Source organism: Diabrotica virgifera, chromosome 9 (assembly GCF_917563875.1).
Source record: "Diabrotica virgifera virgifera chromosome 9, PGI_DIABVI_V3a".
In the NCBI taxonomy this organism is placed as follows: domain Eukaryota; kingdom Metazoa; phylum Arthropoda; class Insecta; order Coleoptera; family Chrysomelidae; genus Diabrotica; species Diabrotica virgifera.
This window is the reverse complement of record NC_065451.1, coordinates 223,757,829-223,774,295: the sequence shown is the minus strand read 5'-3', so window position 1 is coordinate 223,774,295 and position 16,467 is coordinate 223,757,829. Positions and strand designations below refer to the sequence as shown.

The following is a 16,467-nucleotide window of genomic DNA, read 5'->3' as shown; positions in this document are numbered from 1 at the left end:
ACGCTTGCGCACTGGTGCAATGAATGCATCATGTTTATTTTTTTGAGTACCTGCCTGACAGAAGAGATTAGATGGGTTATGTTATTTTCTTTCATCGCGGGAAGTATTCTAATACCTCCTTATTATTATAAGGAAATTATTATTATTATTGAAATTATAAATTATTATCGTTATTATATAGGAAGGAATTACAGTCGAACCCGCTTATTAGAGTACCGCTTATAGGAATATCCCGGTTTAAGGAATAGAATTTTGAGATCCCGGAACATTTCCATTTACTCCTTAATAAATTTAACCGTTTATAGTGATACGTTTTAGTAAAAGAATCCCGCTTTATCTAATAATCCCAAGTTACCAAAAACTTTTTAGGTACAATTTCCCACAAATTTTTATGTTTTCTGGTTTTATAGGACCTGTCGATAATATACCCTATTCCACGAACATACGCCTGTTTCGAATTACTTCGACAACGAATATTTTACTGTGCAAAATAAGAAGAACGAAAGTAAATTGCAAATTACATTGTTGTTTATTGGAATAATTATTAGCGCCATTTACTTTCGTACTTCTTATGTTGCACAGTAAAATATTCGTTGTTGAAGTAATCCAAAACAGGCGTATGTTCGTGGAATGGCCCATATTTTATTTCTTACTTTATTATGGGTACCAATTCTACCTTCCGCCTAACATTCACCGATCGTAAAGTAGGTACCTAATTTTTCAATTGTGTAAACATTCACCGCCACGTCGTTCTCGGTTTAGATTTTTAACAGTTGGAAGTCATAAATAACCCCTTGTAATATAATAACCGCTGAAATTTTCTGGAGGGTAAAGTGGGTGTGTTAGTATTCTTTGGTAAAATCAATGTCAATTTTTTATTTATTATAATTTTAGAGCAACAAGTGACTAATATCGTTGATTGAGGTATTGGACCCATATTAATATTTCAATCAACGCTAATATCTTATGTAACAAAACAAATAGTCTCAGATTACCGATTATTTTTCCAGAAAAAAAGTAAGTCTGTTGGATATATGTTAATAAGAAATATATGTATACGTATATCTACATATTGCATACATTTCATACTTATTTGTGTAGGTATGCATGCACAGATAATGTAGTTTGGTGTTTTAATAAAATAAGTAATAGTTACACTAGGTACTGTATTATTGACATAAAAAGAAATAGAATCATATACATAATATATGTACATAACGTATGTATGTACATGTAAATACATACTATGTACATGTACATACAGTATGTACCTCTACAAAGTGTGTTGTACTATTACGACGTATATTAGGTACATATATTTCTGCTAGCCACCACTGATCGGTTATTAGAATATCCCGGTTATAGGAATATTTTTGCTTGGCACAAAGGCTATTCTAATAAGCGGGTTCGACTGTATAAGGAAATATATTCAAATATAACTGTAACAGGTACCTATGTTTACACTTACTGTAACAGGATTTAATGCATGATTCCTAGTAATATTTTAAAAAGATTATTTTATATTTGTCTACACAGCAAACTACTTAATTATTTGCCGAAGAGTCGGACCTCTTATCTCCTGGTAAATCTGTTCAAATATAGATAAGACCCTGGTCTTTGACAAACAAAATCGGAAAAAAAAGTCTAAATCGTCCCAGTAATTTTAATTCTCTTCTGTTATGAAACCGAGGTAGACGTTATGAACTAAACAAAGATTCCGAACTTGATATTGCATTGCATTAATCATTTTTTTTTTAATTTGGTTATGAAATTGTCTTTTATTTATTTTTCTGTCAAATTGATCATTTTTTCTCGAATTGCACATGCGCACGTACAGTTACTGCTGCCAACAGAAGAAAAAAAGTGGGTAGATAACCGAGATTTTCTTAACTTGATTTAAATCAATGAAAAACGCTATGAGGGTTAAAATATTGGTTAAAATTTAAAGTAGGTTAGCTAACCAAAATTTTAACAGCTCACTGAAAAACCGGGTCTAATGGGTGTAAAAATTGGACAATAAATAAGAAAACCAAAAACAAAATAAGAGCAACAGAGATGGAATCTCTGGTGGAAAGAAGAGAGATAGAATATATAACATGGAGATTAAGAAAAGAGGGAGTAACGACTAGTGATAGGACAGGTGTGGGAGAGACTGATAAATTTCATGTGAAAGTAGGATTGCACCAAGGCTCTGTGCTTAGTCCGTACTTATTCTCATTAGGTTTGGACCAGATAACAGCGAAACTACATGGTAACATTCCATGGTGCTTAATGTATGCTGATGATGTCGTGTTAGTAGGAAATAGTGAAAGAGACTTAGAACAAAAACTGGAACAGTGGATGCAAGCTCTGGAGTAAAAAGGTTTAAAACTTAGTAGGACAAAAACAGAGTATTTGGAATGTTCGTTTAAAGATGGAGTTACTACAAATAAAATGGTATCTTTGGATGGTGAGCTGATAGTAAAAAGCAATAGTTTTAAGTACCTGGGATCGGTATTACAGAGTAATGGAGAAATAGATGGAGATGCATGCAGTAGAATTAGGGCTGGATGGATGAAGTGGAAAGAAGCGAGTGGTGTGTTGTGTGGCAGAAAAAATCCAATAAAGTTGAAGGGAAAATTCTATAAAACAGCCATAAGACCGGCTATGATGTACGGAACTGAATGTTGGGCAGTGAAGAAGAAAGAGGAACAACGAATGCATGTGGCGGAAATGAGAAAGCTTACATGGATGAGTGGAGTGACAAAGAAGGATAAAATTAGAAATGAGTATATTACGGGAACTCTAGGTGTGGCACCAATTGATGCCAAAATGAGAGAACATAGGTTAAGATGGTTTGGTCATGTTCAACGTCTAGACGTTAATCACCCAATACGAAGAATAGCTGAAGTGCAGATTCCTTGAAGGAGTAGGAGAGGAAGACCAAAGAAGACCTGGGGGAGACGATAAGGAAGGACATGTTGGTAAAGGTGATTGACATTGATATGACCCAAGATAGAATTGTGTGGAGAAATGCAATTAGGGAAGCCGACCCCGCATAACGATAAGGCAAAGAGAATGATGATGGAGATTAAGAAAAGAATGGGAGTGAACTCAGATGTAATAGACTACATCGAACAGAAGAGATTAACCTGTACGCACATATCAGAAGAGCAGACCAAAATCGTTGGATAAATATAATAACAGAGTGGAGCCCGATAGAGAGAAGGAAGAGAGGCAGTCCCCGAAGATCCTTCAGAGATGAAGTGGACGAAGCAATGGAGAGAAGAAATCTACAGGAAGGGAACTGGCAAAACAGAAAGAACTCGAGAGAACGGTTGAGTGAAGGAATACGGAGAAAGCTGTGGAAATTCGTAGTGTATACACAATAATTTTTAATCAGTGTCTTCGCGCTATTAAGATAGGAGAAGGGTTGAGCAGTAACATCATAGGATGTGTCATTTTATTGCAAATCTTCCCCTTAGTGCTTTGACAAGTATTATTGAAGTCAAAAAATATGTAGTCATCAATCCCTTACTTTTATTTCAATTATTCCATTGGCATTATTCGCTGAGGATGGCAAGAAAAAGGTTCCAAGTAATCTTAGTTTAATGCCTTCCTTTATACCATTAGAACGATTCTCTGATAATTCACAGAAGCCCTTTTGTTATCTACAGTGGTTTTCTGTTACATAGGATGAGTATTCGTCTTAGAACAATATCCTTGAAAAGTACATAATTATGTTGGGTGTATGTACAAGAACACTATGGTCTATCTGCAAGTACAATTTGACGGCTACTTCAAAAACCCTGATATCAAAGGAACAAAGTCGTGTGAAATAAACTTTTTCATACGAAAAAGCACCAATCTACAGAGATAAATAGTTTAATAAAAGTATCGTACCAACATTATCCCAAGATAACTTTCTTGGTAATAAAAAGAACAAAACAGACCCAATAGACCTTCTCAAAACTGCTGTATCAGACATCAGAGGTTTGTTTAGTGTTTTGGTGGTCTTGTCTGTTAGAGGTGGCTTGGTTTTTTTGTACTCGTCTGAATTGCTCTTGTATTATCTTCTTTGTTCCACAATGTCTAGTATTTCTTCTGTCATCTATTGTTATTCCTTGAATCTATGTATTAGTTACACTATGTTCTTCTACTAACTTGGCCATATTCAGTTGCTTTTGAGAAAAGAAAAGATATAATAAAATATAAATAAGTACCTACTAAATTGTTAAACATGCTTTATTCAGAACCTTAACAACGATTTGAAATTGGTACGTTTTGTATTAAAATTCTTGATCAAAATTAACTGAGTATACAAGTCTACAAGAAACAAAATTTCTTGCATTTTAAACCAAATTTTACAACTATTTAAAATTCTTACACCTCTTTTCATGGCCATCCTTGCTAGTTTTGTAAATAAAGCCTTTCTGGCAATTAGAAGAAGCATAAGGTCTCTCTCCGGCATGTGTTCTTATGTGCAAAGTAAGGCTTGACCTTATGTGCGAGAAAGATTTGTCACACAAGTGACACTTACAAGGCTTCTCTCCAGTGTGAATTCTCGCGTGAAGGGTCAGACCAGATCTCTTCTTAAACAACTTACGCACGTCCAAATTCTTCTTGTAAGGAAACGTTATATCACAAGGAAAACATTTGAACTTCTTATGAATCTCTTGCATGTGTTGGTTCATTGTATAGCGATTAGGAAAATTGGAAGAGCAAGTACTGCATTTGAATTTTTCCTTATTGGAACCTTCCACGTAAAAGATTTTATTGTCTTCGAACCAAGTATTGGAAGTAAAATTCTTGTCGCATTCGTCGCAGTAATACCCTTCTTTTACGCTCTTTGTTAGAGTTGCACTAGTTTGACTTGAATGTTTGAACTTGACTTGAGTTTCACTTAATTTCAAGTCAAACCAAGTCAATCCTTCTGACAAATAATTCAAGTCAAGTCAAACTGTTTGTCAAACTAGCTTGAAAGAGTTTGAAAAATGATTTATTTAGTAGATATAGATAAAGGCAGTTTTTGTTTATATTCGATTCAGAGTTGGACCACCATCTCCATATAGCTATTTCAGCATCCTCATGCCTCCTCAGTGAAGCTATGCAGTCACAACTCATGTTTAGCAGATATACTTTTTTGTCGAGATTGACATGTTAGTTGCCAATTAAGATAAGAAAATTAATAATACAATGAGTGCCACATAAAAGTATCTTGATACAGGAAGCGATGATAATCAAAATAGAGTAAATTTTTTGAAAATGATTCCTGTATGCTTAGAATTGCTTGCTGGCAAGTTTTGTTTTATCAATATAACTTTTTTATATTTGAGTGTTACTAGATTAAAACAAAGAATTTGTTGGATAGTTTTTTTATCATACCAAGTGTAATTTAATCTACTTTGGAAGCTTTCAAGTATTACCTAACGCAAGTAGGGGGGATGGGGGGTCATGCAAAACGTTACGGAGCGTTATACGGGGGGGGGGGGGGGGTTCGAATAGCGCGTTACGTAACATTGTTTTTAACTTAAAAAAAACTACGGAATCACAATCTCCCAACTTTTCAACTTTCGTTTATATTTTACATAGAACCCCTGGATTGTATTATATTGCCCCCTCACGCTCCGCCCATGTTACAATAGGACAATAGTATTTAAGTGAAAAAATCTTAAAATTTGTATTAACCAGATCAAGCACAGTAACACGTGTTTGCAATAAATAACTGGACCTTTCTTCACAACAAAAGATGAAAAGATACAGATGGGATAAAGAGGTTGTAAGAGCTTCAAAAATTGCGTTTCGTAATACTTGAACGGCCCCTTTAACAAAAGTTTTAACAAAAATAGTAATATGAACTACAAATTAATTTGTGGAGTAGCAGAGTACAGATTCAGACCTATCCAAATAAGTCAAAACAAAAGTCGATACGCTCTCAATTAGAATTGGAAATAAACACGTTGCGCAATATAATATTCAAACTTCAAACTGTTTGATGAAGTTTGATTTCAAGTCAAACCTAAAGATATCGAAATCAAGTCAAGTCAAACTTTTTTACAAAAAAAGTTTGGTTTTCAAGTCAAGTTTGTTGAAGAAAATCAAACTAGTTTGACTTGATGCATCTCTATTCTTTGTTGAAGTGGGCAAGAAAGTCTTTGCTTGTCTTTGTTGTAAAAACATTACAAGTTACGTAGATGTAAGTCTCTGGATCGTCCGTGTGGGTTGCGTTATGCATACTTAAAGTCAATTCATCCAGAAAGTTGCAATTGCATATATGGTAGTAATGGTCCTTTGGTTTATGTTTGAATAAAACATGCGGTTGGAAATAGTACCTAGCAGCCTATGCTGTGTTGCAAATAGGATACATGAGTTATTTGTTCTTGTTATCATCGAAATCCGTAGATCCGTTTTCATCTACATCTGTCAATTGATCTGTCGTTCGTTTATGTACTTCGTAATGATCAAGAATTGATCCGATTCTTCAGATTTTAAGAGTTTAGCTGGAATGTTGTCTGGTTCAGTTGCTTTGTTGGTTTTAGCTAATTTTGTTGTATGAACAACTTTAAATTTTAAAATTTCAGGTTCTTTTTGATTATATCTACTCTGTATATTTGGCCTTTTATCTTAAAATAATATAGTTAAATAATTACTTCATGTTTCAAGTATATCTCGTTCATCGGTAACATTTTCTGCATTATCTACTAGATACTAGAGTATTAGTGTTTTTATTATTATACACTCCAGCCACTTCATGAACTTTCTTGTGCATTTTGACATATTTCTTTATTTTCTTCTCTATTCGTCTGCATTGTTCTTGTATTGTCTTCTTTGTTCCCCAAGGTCTAATCTTTTTGTTGTTTCTTGAATCTATTAGCTATGCTATGTTCTTCTAATATCTTGGTCATAGGCAATTGCTTTTGAGAAAGGAAAAAAATAAGTGCGTCTTAAATTTTTAAACTTGGTTTATTTAGAATCTAAACAACGATTTGAAATTGGTACATTTTGTATTAAAAAATTCTTGATCAAAATTTACTGAGCCTACAAGTCTACAAGAAACGAAATTAAAAAATCTAACAACTACTTAAAATTCTTACACCTCTTTTCATGGCCATCCTTGCTAGTTTTGGAAATAAAGCCTTTCTGGCACTTGGAACAAGCATAGGGCCGCTCCCCGGTGTGGGTTCTAATATGCAAAGTAAGGCTTGACCTCTGAGAGAAAGATTTGTCGCACAAGTGACACTTACAAGGCTTCTCTCCAGTGTGGATCCTAGCGTGAAGGGTCAGACCAGATCTCTTCTTAAACAACTTACCACACACGCTGCAAATGTGTTTACCCTCTCCATGTGTCTCTGTATGGGTCCTCAATAATCCTTGCGATGTAAACACTTTTCCGCATTCATTACAAAGGAACTTGTTATCCCCCTCCATTGAGTGGAAATTTTGGTTATGCACGTCTAGATTCTTCTTGTAAGGAAATGTTATATGGCAAGGAAAACATTTAAACTTTTTATGAATCTCTTGCATGTGTTGGTTCATTGTATAGCGATTAGGAAAAGTGGAAGAGCAAGTGCTGCATTTGAATTTTTCCTTATTGGAACCTTCCACGTAAAAGATTTTATGATCTTCGAACCAAGTATTGGAAGTAAAATTCTTGTCGCATTCGTCGCAGTAATACCCTTCTTTTACATGTTCTTTGCTGAAGTGGGCAAGTAGGTCTTTGCTTGTCTTTGTTGTAAAAACATTACAAGTTACGTAGATGAAGTCTCTGGATCGTCCGTGTGGGTTGCGTTCTGCATACTTAAAGTCAATTCATCCAGAAAGTTGCAATTGCATATATGGCAGTCATATATGCATGGTCCTTTGGTTTATGTTTGAATATGACATGCGGTTGGAAATAGTACCTAGCAGCCTGTGCTGTGTTGCAAATAGGACACATGAGTTCTTTGTTCTTGTCATCATCGAAATCCGTAGAACCGTTTTCATCTACATCTGTCAATTGATCTGTCTTTCGTCTATGTACTTCGTAATGATCAAGAAGTTGCTCTTTTTCTTCGGATTTTAAGAGTTTAGCTGGAATGTTGTCTGGTTAAGTTACTTTGTTGGTATTAGTTAATTTTGTTGTATGAAGAACTTTAAATTTTAAAATTTCAGGTTCTTCTTGATTATATCTACTCTGTATATTTGGCCTTTTATCTTAAAATAATACAGTTAAATAATTACTTCATGTTTCAAGTATATCTCGTTCATCGGTAACATTTTCTGCATTATCTACTAGATACTAGAGTATTAGTGTTTTTATTATTATACACTCCAGCCACTTCATGAACTTTCTTGTGCATTTTGACATATTTCTTTATTTTCTTCTGCATTCGTCTGCATTGTTCTTGTATTGTCTTCTTTGTTCCCTAAGGTCTAATCTTTTGTTATTTCTTGAATCTATTAGCTATGCTATGTTCTTCTAGTATCTTGGTCATAGGCAATTGCTTTTGAGAAAGGAAAAACAAATAAGTACGTATTAAATTTTTAAACATGGTTTATTCAGAATCTAAACAACGATTTGAAATTGGTACATTTTGTATTAAAAAATTCTTGATCAAAATTTACTGAGATTACAAGTCTACAAGAAACGAAATTAAAAAATCTAACAACTACTTAAAATTCTTACACCTCTTTTCATGGCCATCCTTACTAGTTTTGGAAATAAAGCCTTTCTGGCACTTGGAACAAACATAGGGCCGCTCTCCGGTGTGGGTTCTAATATGCAAAGTAAGGCTTGACCTCTGAGAGAAAGATTTGTCGCACAAGTGACACTTACAAGGCTTCTCTCCAGTGTGAATCCTAGCGTGAAGGGTCAGACCAGATCTCTTCTTAAACAACTTACCACACACGCTACAAATGTGTTTACCCTCTCCATGTGTCTCTGTATGGGTCCTTAATAATCCTTGCGATGCAAACACTTTTCCGCATTCATTACAAAGGAATTTGTTATCCCCCTCCATTGAGTGGAAATTTTGGTTATGCACGTCTAGATTCTTCTTGTAAGGAAATGTTATATCGCAAGGAAAACATTTGAACTTTTTATGAATCTCTTGCATGTGTTGGTTCATTGTATAGCGATTAGGAAAAGTGGAAGAGCAAGTGTTGCATTTGAATTTTTCCTTGCTGGATCCTTCCACGTGGAATATTTTGTGGTCTTCGAACCAAGCCTTGGACGTAAAATTATTGTCGCATTCTTCGCAATAATACTGTTCTTTTACATGTTCTTTGTTGAAGTGGGCAAGTAGGTCTTTGCTTGTCTTTGTTGTAAAAGCATTACAAGTTACGCAGATGTAAGTCTCTGGATCATCCGTGTGGGTTGCGTTATGCATACTTAATTTCAATTCATCCCGAAAGTTACAATTGCATATATGACAGTAATGATCCTTCGGTTTATGTTTTAATATAACATGCTGTTGAAAATAATGCCTCTCAGCGTATGCTGTGTGGCAAATAGGACACACAAGTTCTTTGTTCTTGTCATCATCGAAATCCGTAGAACCGTTTTCATCTACATCTGCCAATTGATCTGTCTTGCGTTTATGTACTTCATAATGTTCAAGCAGTTGCTCTTTTTCCTTGTACTCTTCTTTACACATTTTGCATGCCCATACCACTGCTTCAAACTTAGTTTCATTCAGTTCCTTCTCCATAACTGATCTTCTTTGTACGTAGGCGTACGAAACTTTGTCTTTTACATACGGGGTGTAGTCAAAAGGGTTCACGTAGGGCTTAAGCGGCGCAGCAAATCTATTGGCGATACCACCCGGTTTCTTCACTACAAAAGTTGTGTTTGCTAAGTTTGCTTGCGGGTTTAGTAACAGCTGAGAATTTGGTAGGGTAAAATTTGCCCCAGAAGCATTTGGAAGGAGTATATAGTATACGGGAGCATTTTTGGCTAGTTTTACTTGAGATCTTACTGCAGCAGGCTTTTGTCGCTTGATTTTAGTAGTTGACATACTTGGTGGACTCGTATTCATTATTATCCTAAAAAAAATAATTATGTTAATAATAAATAATTTAACTATTGTTAAATTATTTATTATAAAAATAAAAAAAGTTTGACAAAAATAATTTTACAGTAATACTAATTTTAAATTTCAAAATAATACAAAAGAAATTTACTATTCTAATTGGGAAATAAGCCTCAATTTAACTTGAAAAATTATTTGATTGATGTTTCAGTGTGGAAATTTTTTTAAAATTAAAAAAAAATGTGTGGAATTTATGACTTTGGTGAGAACTAATTAGCTTTAAAATTGTAAGAAATAGATATTTTTAACATAACAAGTAAATAAAAATATAAAATATAAATTGGTTTTAAATTCGTATTATTAGATTTTTTTCTCATTGCGCGACTGCTTACGCGACAGAAGTGAGCGAGACTGCTCCCGAATTTAATGTTCCATATTGGCGCCCAACGTGGAGCCACTATTTACAATGGGAATATCTACCTACGTCTAAATGGGAATAGGGATAAATTATTATCAATGGAAACAGGTTATAAATAAAATACATTTTATTAGGAAAATATTAATTAATAAAGACATAAAAAACTACATAACTATTTAAAATTCTTATCAACGGGAATAGGTTACAAATACAAAACAATTTATTAGAAACATATTAATTAACGAACAGACAAAAAATTACAAAATTATTCAAATTTTTTACACTTTTTTTCATGGCCGTCTTTCATGGTTTTGGTAATAAACCCTTTTTTACATTTGGAACAAGGATATGGCCTCTCACCAGTATGTGTTCGTATATGTATCACAACGGTGGATCTCTGGGAGAAAGATTTGTTGCACAAATGGCATTTGTGTGGTTTTTCCTTAGTATGAACTCTCATATGTATTTTAAGGCCTTGTTGCTTCTTAAATATTTTACCACAGACAGAACAAATATACCTCCCTGTAGTATGTACTCTTTCGTGGAGGGTCAGACAGGCTCTTGAATAAAACGTTTTTCCGCATTCGTTACAAAGAAACTGCTCTTTAGCTGCATGCATACGGCGATTGTGCCTATCTAAATTCTTTTTGTATGCAAAAGTTACGTCACACTGGTCACATTTGTATTTCGTATGAGATTCTTGCATATGTTCCATCAATGCATAGTTAGTCGTAAAGGTAGATTCACATCTACCACATTTATAAGCTTGTCTTTCGTTAATATTCACGTGAAATATTTTATGATCTTCGAACCAAGTCTTCGAAGAAAACATCTTGTCGCATTCATCACAATGTATCTCCTCTTTTTCATGCTCTTCGGTTATATGTTCGTATAAAGTTCTGCTGATTCTTGTTTGAAACTTTTTGCAAATCACGCACTCATACAACTCTTTATCTTGTCTGTGCATCCTTGTGTTATGTATACTCAAATAATAATCATCAATAAAATTTTTGTAACACAAATCACAATAGTGGTCTTTTGGTTTGTGTTTAGAATTAACATGTTGTTGAAAGTAATTGGCGGTGGGATATGTTGTATGACAAATCGGACAACTCACTCCCTTGCTGCTGATATTATAGGCATCGAGGTTTTGATGGTCGTCACCGAGCTGGTCTGTAGTATTTTTATGCATTTCATAGTGATCCAGAAGATGTTTCTTATCATCGAATTCTTTCTTGCAAAATTTACAACCCCAAGCGAATTTTTTTTGCGTTGGAGTCAGTTCACTTTCTACCATAGTGGAAATCTTATTAGCGTAGGTGTATGGCAAGGTATTATTAAGATAAGGGGAGTAGTCAAAAGGGTAAGTATATATGGGAGATTCATCTTGACTTATGAGATCTGTGTTTGGAAGTAGATTTGATAAAGTTGCAGGGTTATTTATTAGATGGTTGGTTGGAGGTGGTGGTTGAAATTCAGGAGTATTTGATACTATCACTGTGTTTGAAGTTACATTAGGTCCCGGTGTTAATGTTTCTGTGAATAGTTGAGCTTGTGGTGACATAACATTAATTGCAGATGGATAAGTCTGAGAAGTTGTCAATCGTTGGACTTCTGATGGGGTTAGTCTACGTATAGATGAAGAAGTTGTTGATGCCATCAATAGGTAGGCTTGTGATGGCAGTTCGCTTTCTACCATAGTGGAAATCTTATTAGCGTAGGTGTATGGCAAGGTATTATTAACATAAGGAGAGTTGTCAAAAGGGTGAGTATATATGGGATATTTATCTTGTCTTATGAGATCTGTGTTTGAAGGTAGATTTGATAAAGTTGCAGGGTTATTTATTAGATGGTTGGTTGGAGGTGGATGTTGAAATTCATGAGTATTTGATACCATCACTCCGTTTGAAGTTACATTAGGTCGCGGTGTTAAAGTTTCTGTGAATAGTTGAGCTTGTGGTGACATAACATTAATTGCAGATGGAGAAATCTGTGAGGTTGTCAATACTTGGACTTCTGATGGGGTTAGTCTACGTATAGATGGAGAAGTTGTTGATGCCCTCAATAGGTGAGCTTGTGCTGGCATGTATGTAACTGTAGGTGGAGAAGCATTTAAACTCGTCAACAGTTGGCATTGGGATGGCATGAATGTAAATGTGGGTGGAGAAGGCATCAAGGCTTGTGATGGCACTACTTTAATTGTCGATGGAGAAGTCTTTGATTTCAGTATTTGTTGCAATTCCTTTGGGATTGCCTGAAGTTTATGTGTCGTTATAAGTTTAGTTTTTGGTAAAATTTCCTTTAGTCTAGGTGTCATTAATTGGGTTTTTGATGGGATCGTCTTAAGTGTACTTGGTGTAGTATTTGATGTACTCAATAGTCTGGTTTGTGATGGCACAGCCACAGATCCAGAGTTATTTGGTAAATTCATATAATACATGGGGTTTTCTTGAAAAAACAATGGTCGAGTCGGCAGAGGTGGAACAGCTTCAGATCTTAAAAAACCGTTAGAAGACGATAATGCGTTGAAGTGGATGGAAGTATTGATTATCCTAAAAAAAAATGACATTAATGCAATATTTATTTAAGTGGCACAGCGCTAATCATAATGACTCATCCGAAACGTCTCAAAGTGGGAAACTATCAATATAATCTAAATTTGTAGGTTTCTATTGATAATTTCCCACCTCTACTAGTTTCATCTCTTTTTTCACAACGTGTAATGTTTTCCGTCTTTTGCGTTATTTTGCCAGTTCTTAATGCACTCATCACTGTATATTATTTCACGAATATCTAGTGTATTGTTGATAATTTTTATATTCGTTTTTATACATAACCTAATGTCCAACATACGTGTCTTTTTAACCTTGTTATTCTTAAATGCAGCTAGAATATTTCATTTAACTACAGTCGGAAAAATGAACTAATACCCAAGAACGATCACATCAATCACTTATTTTGTATTTGCTGTCTTTTTCTATAAATAACAACCGTTTGTTCTCTGCTAATTCGATATTTTTATTTAAGGCCATGGGTACATAATTCGAAAATATTTTACGGCTTTCCCTACTTTTTCTGTCTACACGACAAATTACGTGTAGTAAAATTCACACTGGTATGGATATGTAAACATTACTAGAATGTCATTCTACTTGAAAATGTCATCATTAACTTAAAGAGACGGCTTTTGAATGTTCTTGGATAACTGCTATTTGTATAATTGCAAATTATTAATTCAGTTAATAAATGTGATAATTTTTTCACCAACTATGTATTCAGTGATTGTAATAATTTATAAGTAAAACAAAAACTAATACTTAATCGAGAAAAGGGGAAAAGTGTTAAAGTGATTTTTTAATAATATATTGTTACTATGGAACGCTTACAATTATGAACATCTTTAACAACAAAATAGTTGGATGACAGAATATTATTATCCTGATGTATTCTCTGCTTGGATCTTCCACAAATAATACACAATAAATAACTTTTTATTAAGTTCACGTCTTAAATCAATTATTTATCAAATACACTATATATCAATATTAGTTAATCAACAACTCAAAATATTCCCGATGCCATGTCAAATATTTAAAACTATCACTGATTGTCACTGACAATATGCAGACAATATTCTATTCGACTGAGTGCGTTGTAAGACAAAGATAGATTTAGAAAATATTACCACGGACATTGTGTTCATTTTTTTCGAATCCTGAAAAAACCAATAAATATTTTTGAAAAATTTAAGCGCAGAATGAAAGACTAAATTATTACCGAGGGCCGAAAATCCCTTAGAATAAATAAAAAGTTTATTTTGAATGGGATATTTGAAATTAAAAATCACACTAAATTTTCTCTTAGTTTTTCACCCCTGTAACTTATTGAAATAAACATTATACAAGTTCTCAGGGACTTTCGGCCCTCGCTAACAACGTAATCTTTCATTCTGCGTTTAAATTTTTCAAAAATACTTATTAGTTTTCTCAGGATTCGAAAAAAATGAATCCCCATTTGAATAGCATTGTAGCCGAAAATACGTACCCATCCTCTTAATATATTCTTAAAATTGTAATTTTGGAAAACATGGCAAAGAAATCTTAAAACGTAAGATGTTCTTACTAGTTTTTTGGGCCTTATTATATAATATTGTCCCCCTTTTCGGGAAGAACTTGCTGAAGCCTTCCTACAACACATCGTTGACCATGTAAACACACGGAATAATACCGTGAATTAAAACTTTAAAAACACAATGGCTACCTTAAAAAACTTATATGGCAAACACCTAGATCTACGTCAATCATCATCATCCACGTCCAACAAGCGAACAAACAGTGCCATAAGTATCATTTAAATCTTTTGTAAGGCTATATTCAGGATCTGCTTGTTGATGTTTAATTCTCATTTCATTTTATTTTTTTAATGTAATATAAACAAGATTAGTTCGTTTCACGTTTTATTTGTCCCCTTCAAGACTCATTGTTCACTTTTTTAATTAGGATAATTCGAACTTACATCTAAGTGACTGAGCTAGACGAAGGCTTAAACAATGAGTTACCATATTTAGTTGAAGTTTTATTGTTATACATTGGTAACAATGTATAACAATACCCCAACTTTCTGTGGTAGTTCGAATGTTACACATTGGCGCCCAACGTGGCAGCCAATGGGAGGATTAATGAAAATAACTACAGGTAAATGAGAATTATTATTAACGGGAATAGGTTACAAATAACAAACAATTTATTTGGAAATCTTAATTAACAAAGAGACAAAAAAACTACAAAACTATTTGAAATTCTTACACTTTTTCTCATGGCCATCTTTAATGTTTTTGGTAATGAACCCCTTTTTACATTTGGAACAAGGATAAGGCCTTTCCCCAGTATGTGTTCGTCTATGTACGATAAGGGTGGATTGCTGAGAGAAAGATTTGTTGCACAAATGACATTTGTGTGGTTTTTCCCCAGTATGAACTCTCATATGCATCTTAAGGCTTTCTCTCTGTCTAAATATTTTACCACAGACAGAACAAACATACGTCCCTGTACTATGTACTTTTTCGTGGAGGGTAAGAAGGGCTCTCGAACTAAACGTTCTTCCACATTCGTTACAAAGTAACGGTTCTTTAGTTGAATGCAGATGGCGGTTATGATTGTCTAAATTTTTTTTGTACGGAAAAGTTACATCACACTGATCACATTTGTATTTCGTATGGGATTCTTGCATATGTTCCATTAATAAATGGTTAGCCTTAAAGGTAGATTCGCATCTATCACATTTATGGGTTTCTCTGTCGTTAATTTCTATGTGAAATATTTTATGATCTTCGAACCAAGTCTTCGAAGAAAACATCGTGTCACATTCATTGCAATATATCTCCTCTTTTACATGCTCTTTGTTTACATGCTCGTGTAAGGCTGTACTGATTCTTGTTTGAAAGTTTTTGCAGGTCACGCACTCATACAAGTCTGGGTCTTGGCTGTGCGATCTACTGATATGTATACTCAAAAGATAATCATCATTAAAATTTGTGCAACACAAATCGCAATAATAGTCTTTTGGTTTGTGTTTATTAGTAACATGCTGTTGAAAGTTATCTACGTCGACAAATGTTGTCAAACAAATTGGACAACTCAATTCTCTGCTGATATTATAGGCTTCATTATTTTGGTCATCGTCACCGAGCTGGTCTGTAGTATTTTTATGCATTTCGTAGTGATCCAGAAGATGTTTCTTATCATCGAATTCATTCTTGCAAATTTTACACCCCCATGCGAATCTTTCCTCCGTTGGACTCAATTCGCTTTCTTCCATAAGAGAAATTTTTTTGGTGCAGATGAATGGCAAAGTTTTATTAACATAAGGGGAGTAATCAAAAGGGTGGGTATACATAGGATACTCATCTTGTCTTATGAGATGTGTGTTTGGAGGTAGATTTGATAAAGTTATGTGGTCATTTATTAGATATTCGGTTGGGATTACTTTTAACGGAGGTGGTGGTCCAAATCCAGGAGTATTTGATACCATTGTCACTTTTGGAATTACTGTAAGTTCCGG

General features: G+C 34.2%; 1 protein-coding gene across 1 annotated transcript; it reads right to left on the bottom strand.

Moving 5' to 3' along the window:
- Positions 1-6,402: 6,402 nt before the first annotated feature.
- LOC126891676 (zinc finger protein 250-like) lies at positions 6,403-8,318 on the bottom strand. The gene is made up of 4 exons (XM_050660915.1): positions 8,252-8,318; positions 7,832-8,049; positions 7,224-7,776; positions 6,403-6,602 (listed from the first exon to the last, which is right to left on the bottom strand). The coding sequence occupies exons 1-4, from the start codon at positions 8,316-8,318 to the stop codon at positions 6,403-6,405; spliced, it is 1,038 nt and encodes a 345-aa protein (XP_050516872.1).
- Positions 8,319-16,467: the final 8,149 nt, after the last annotated feature.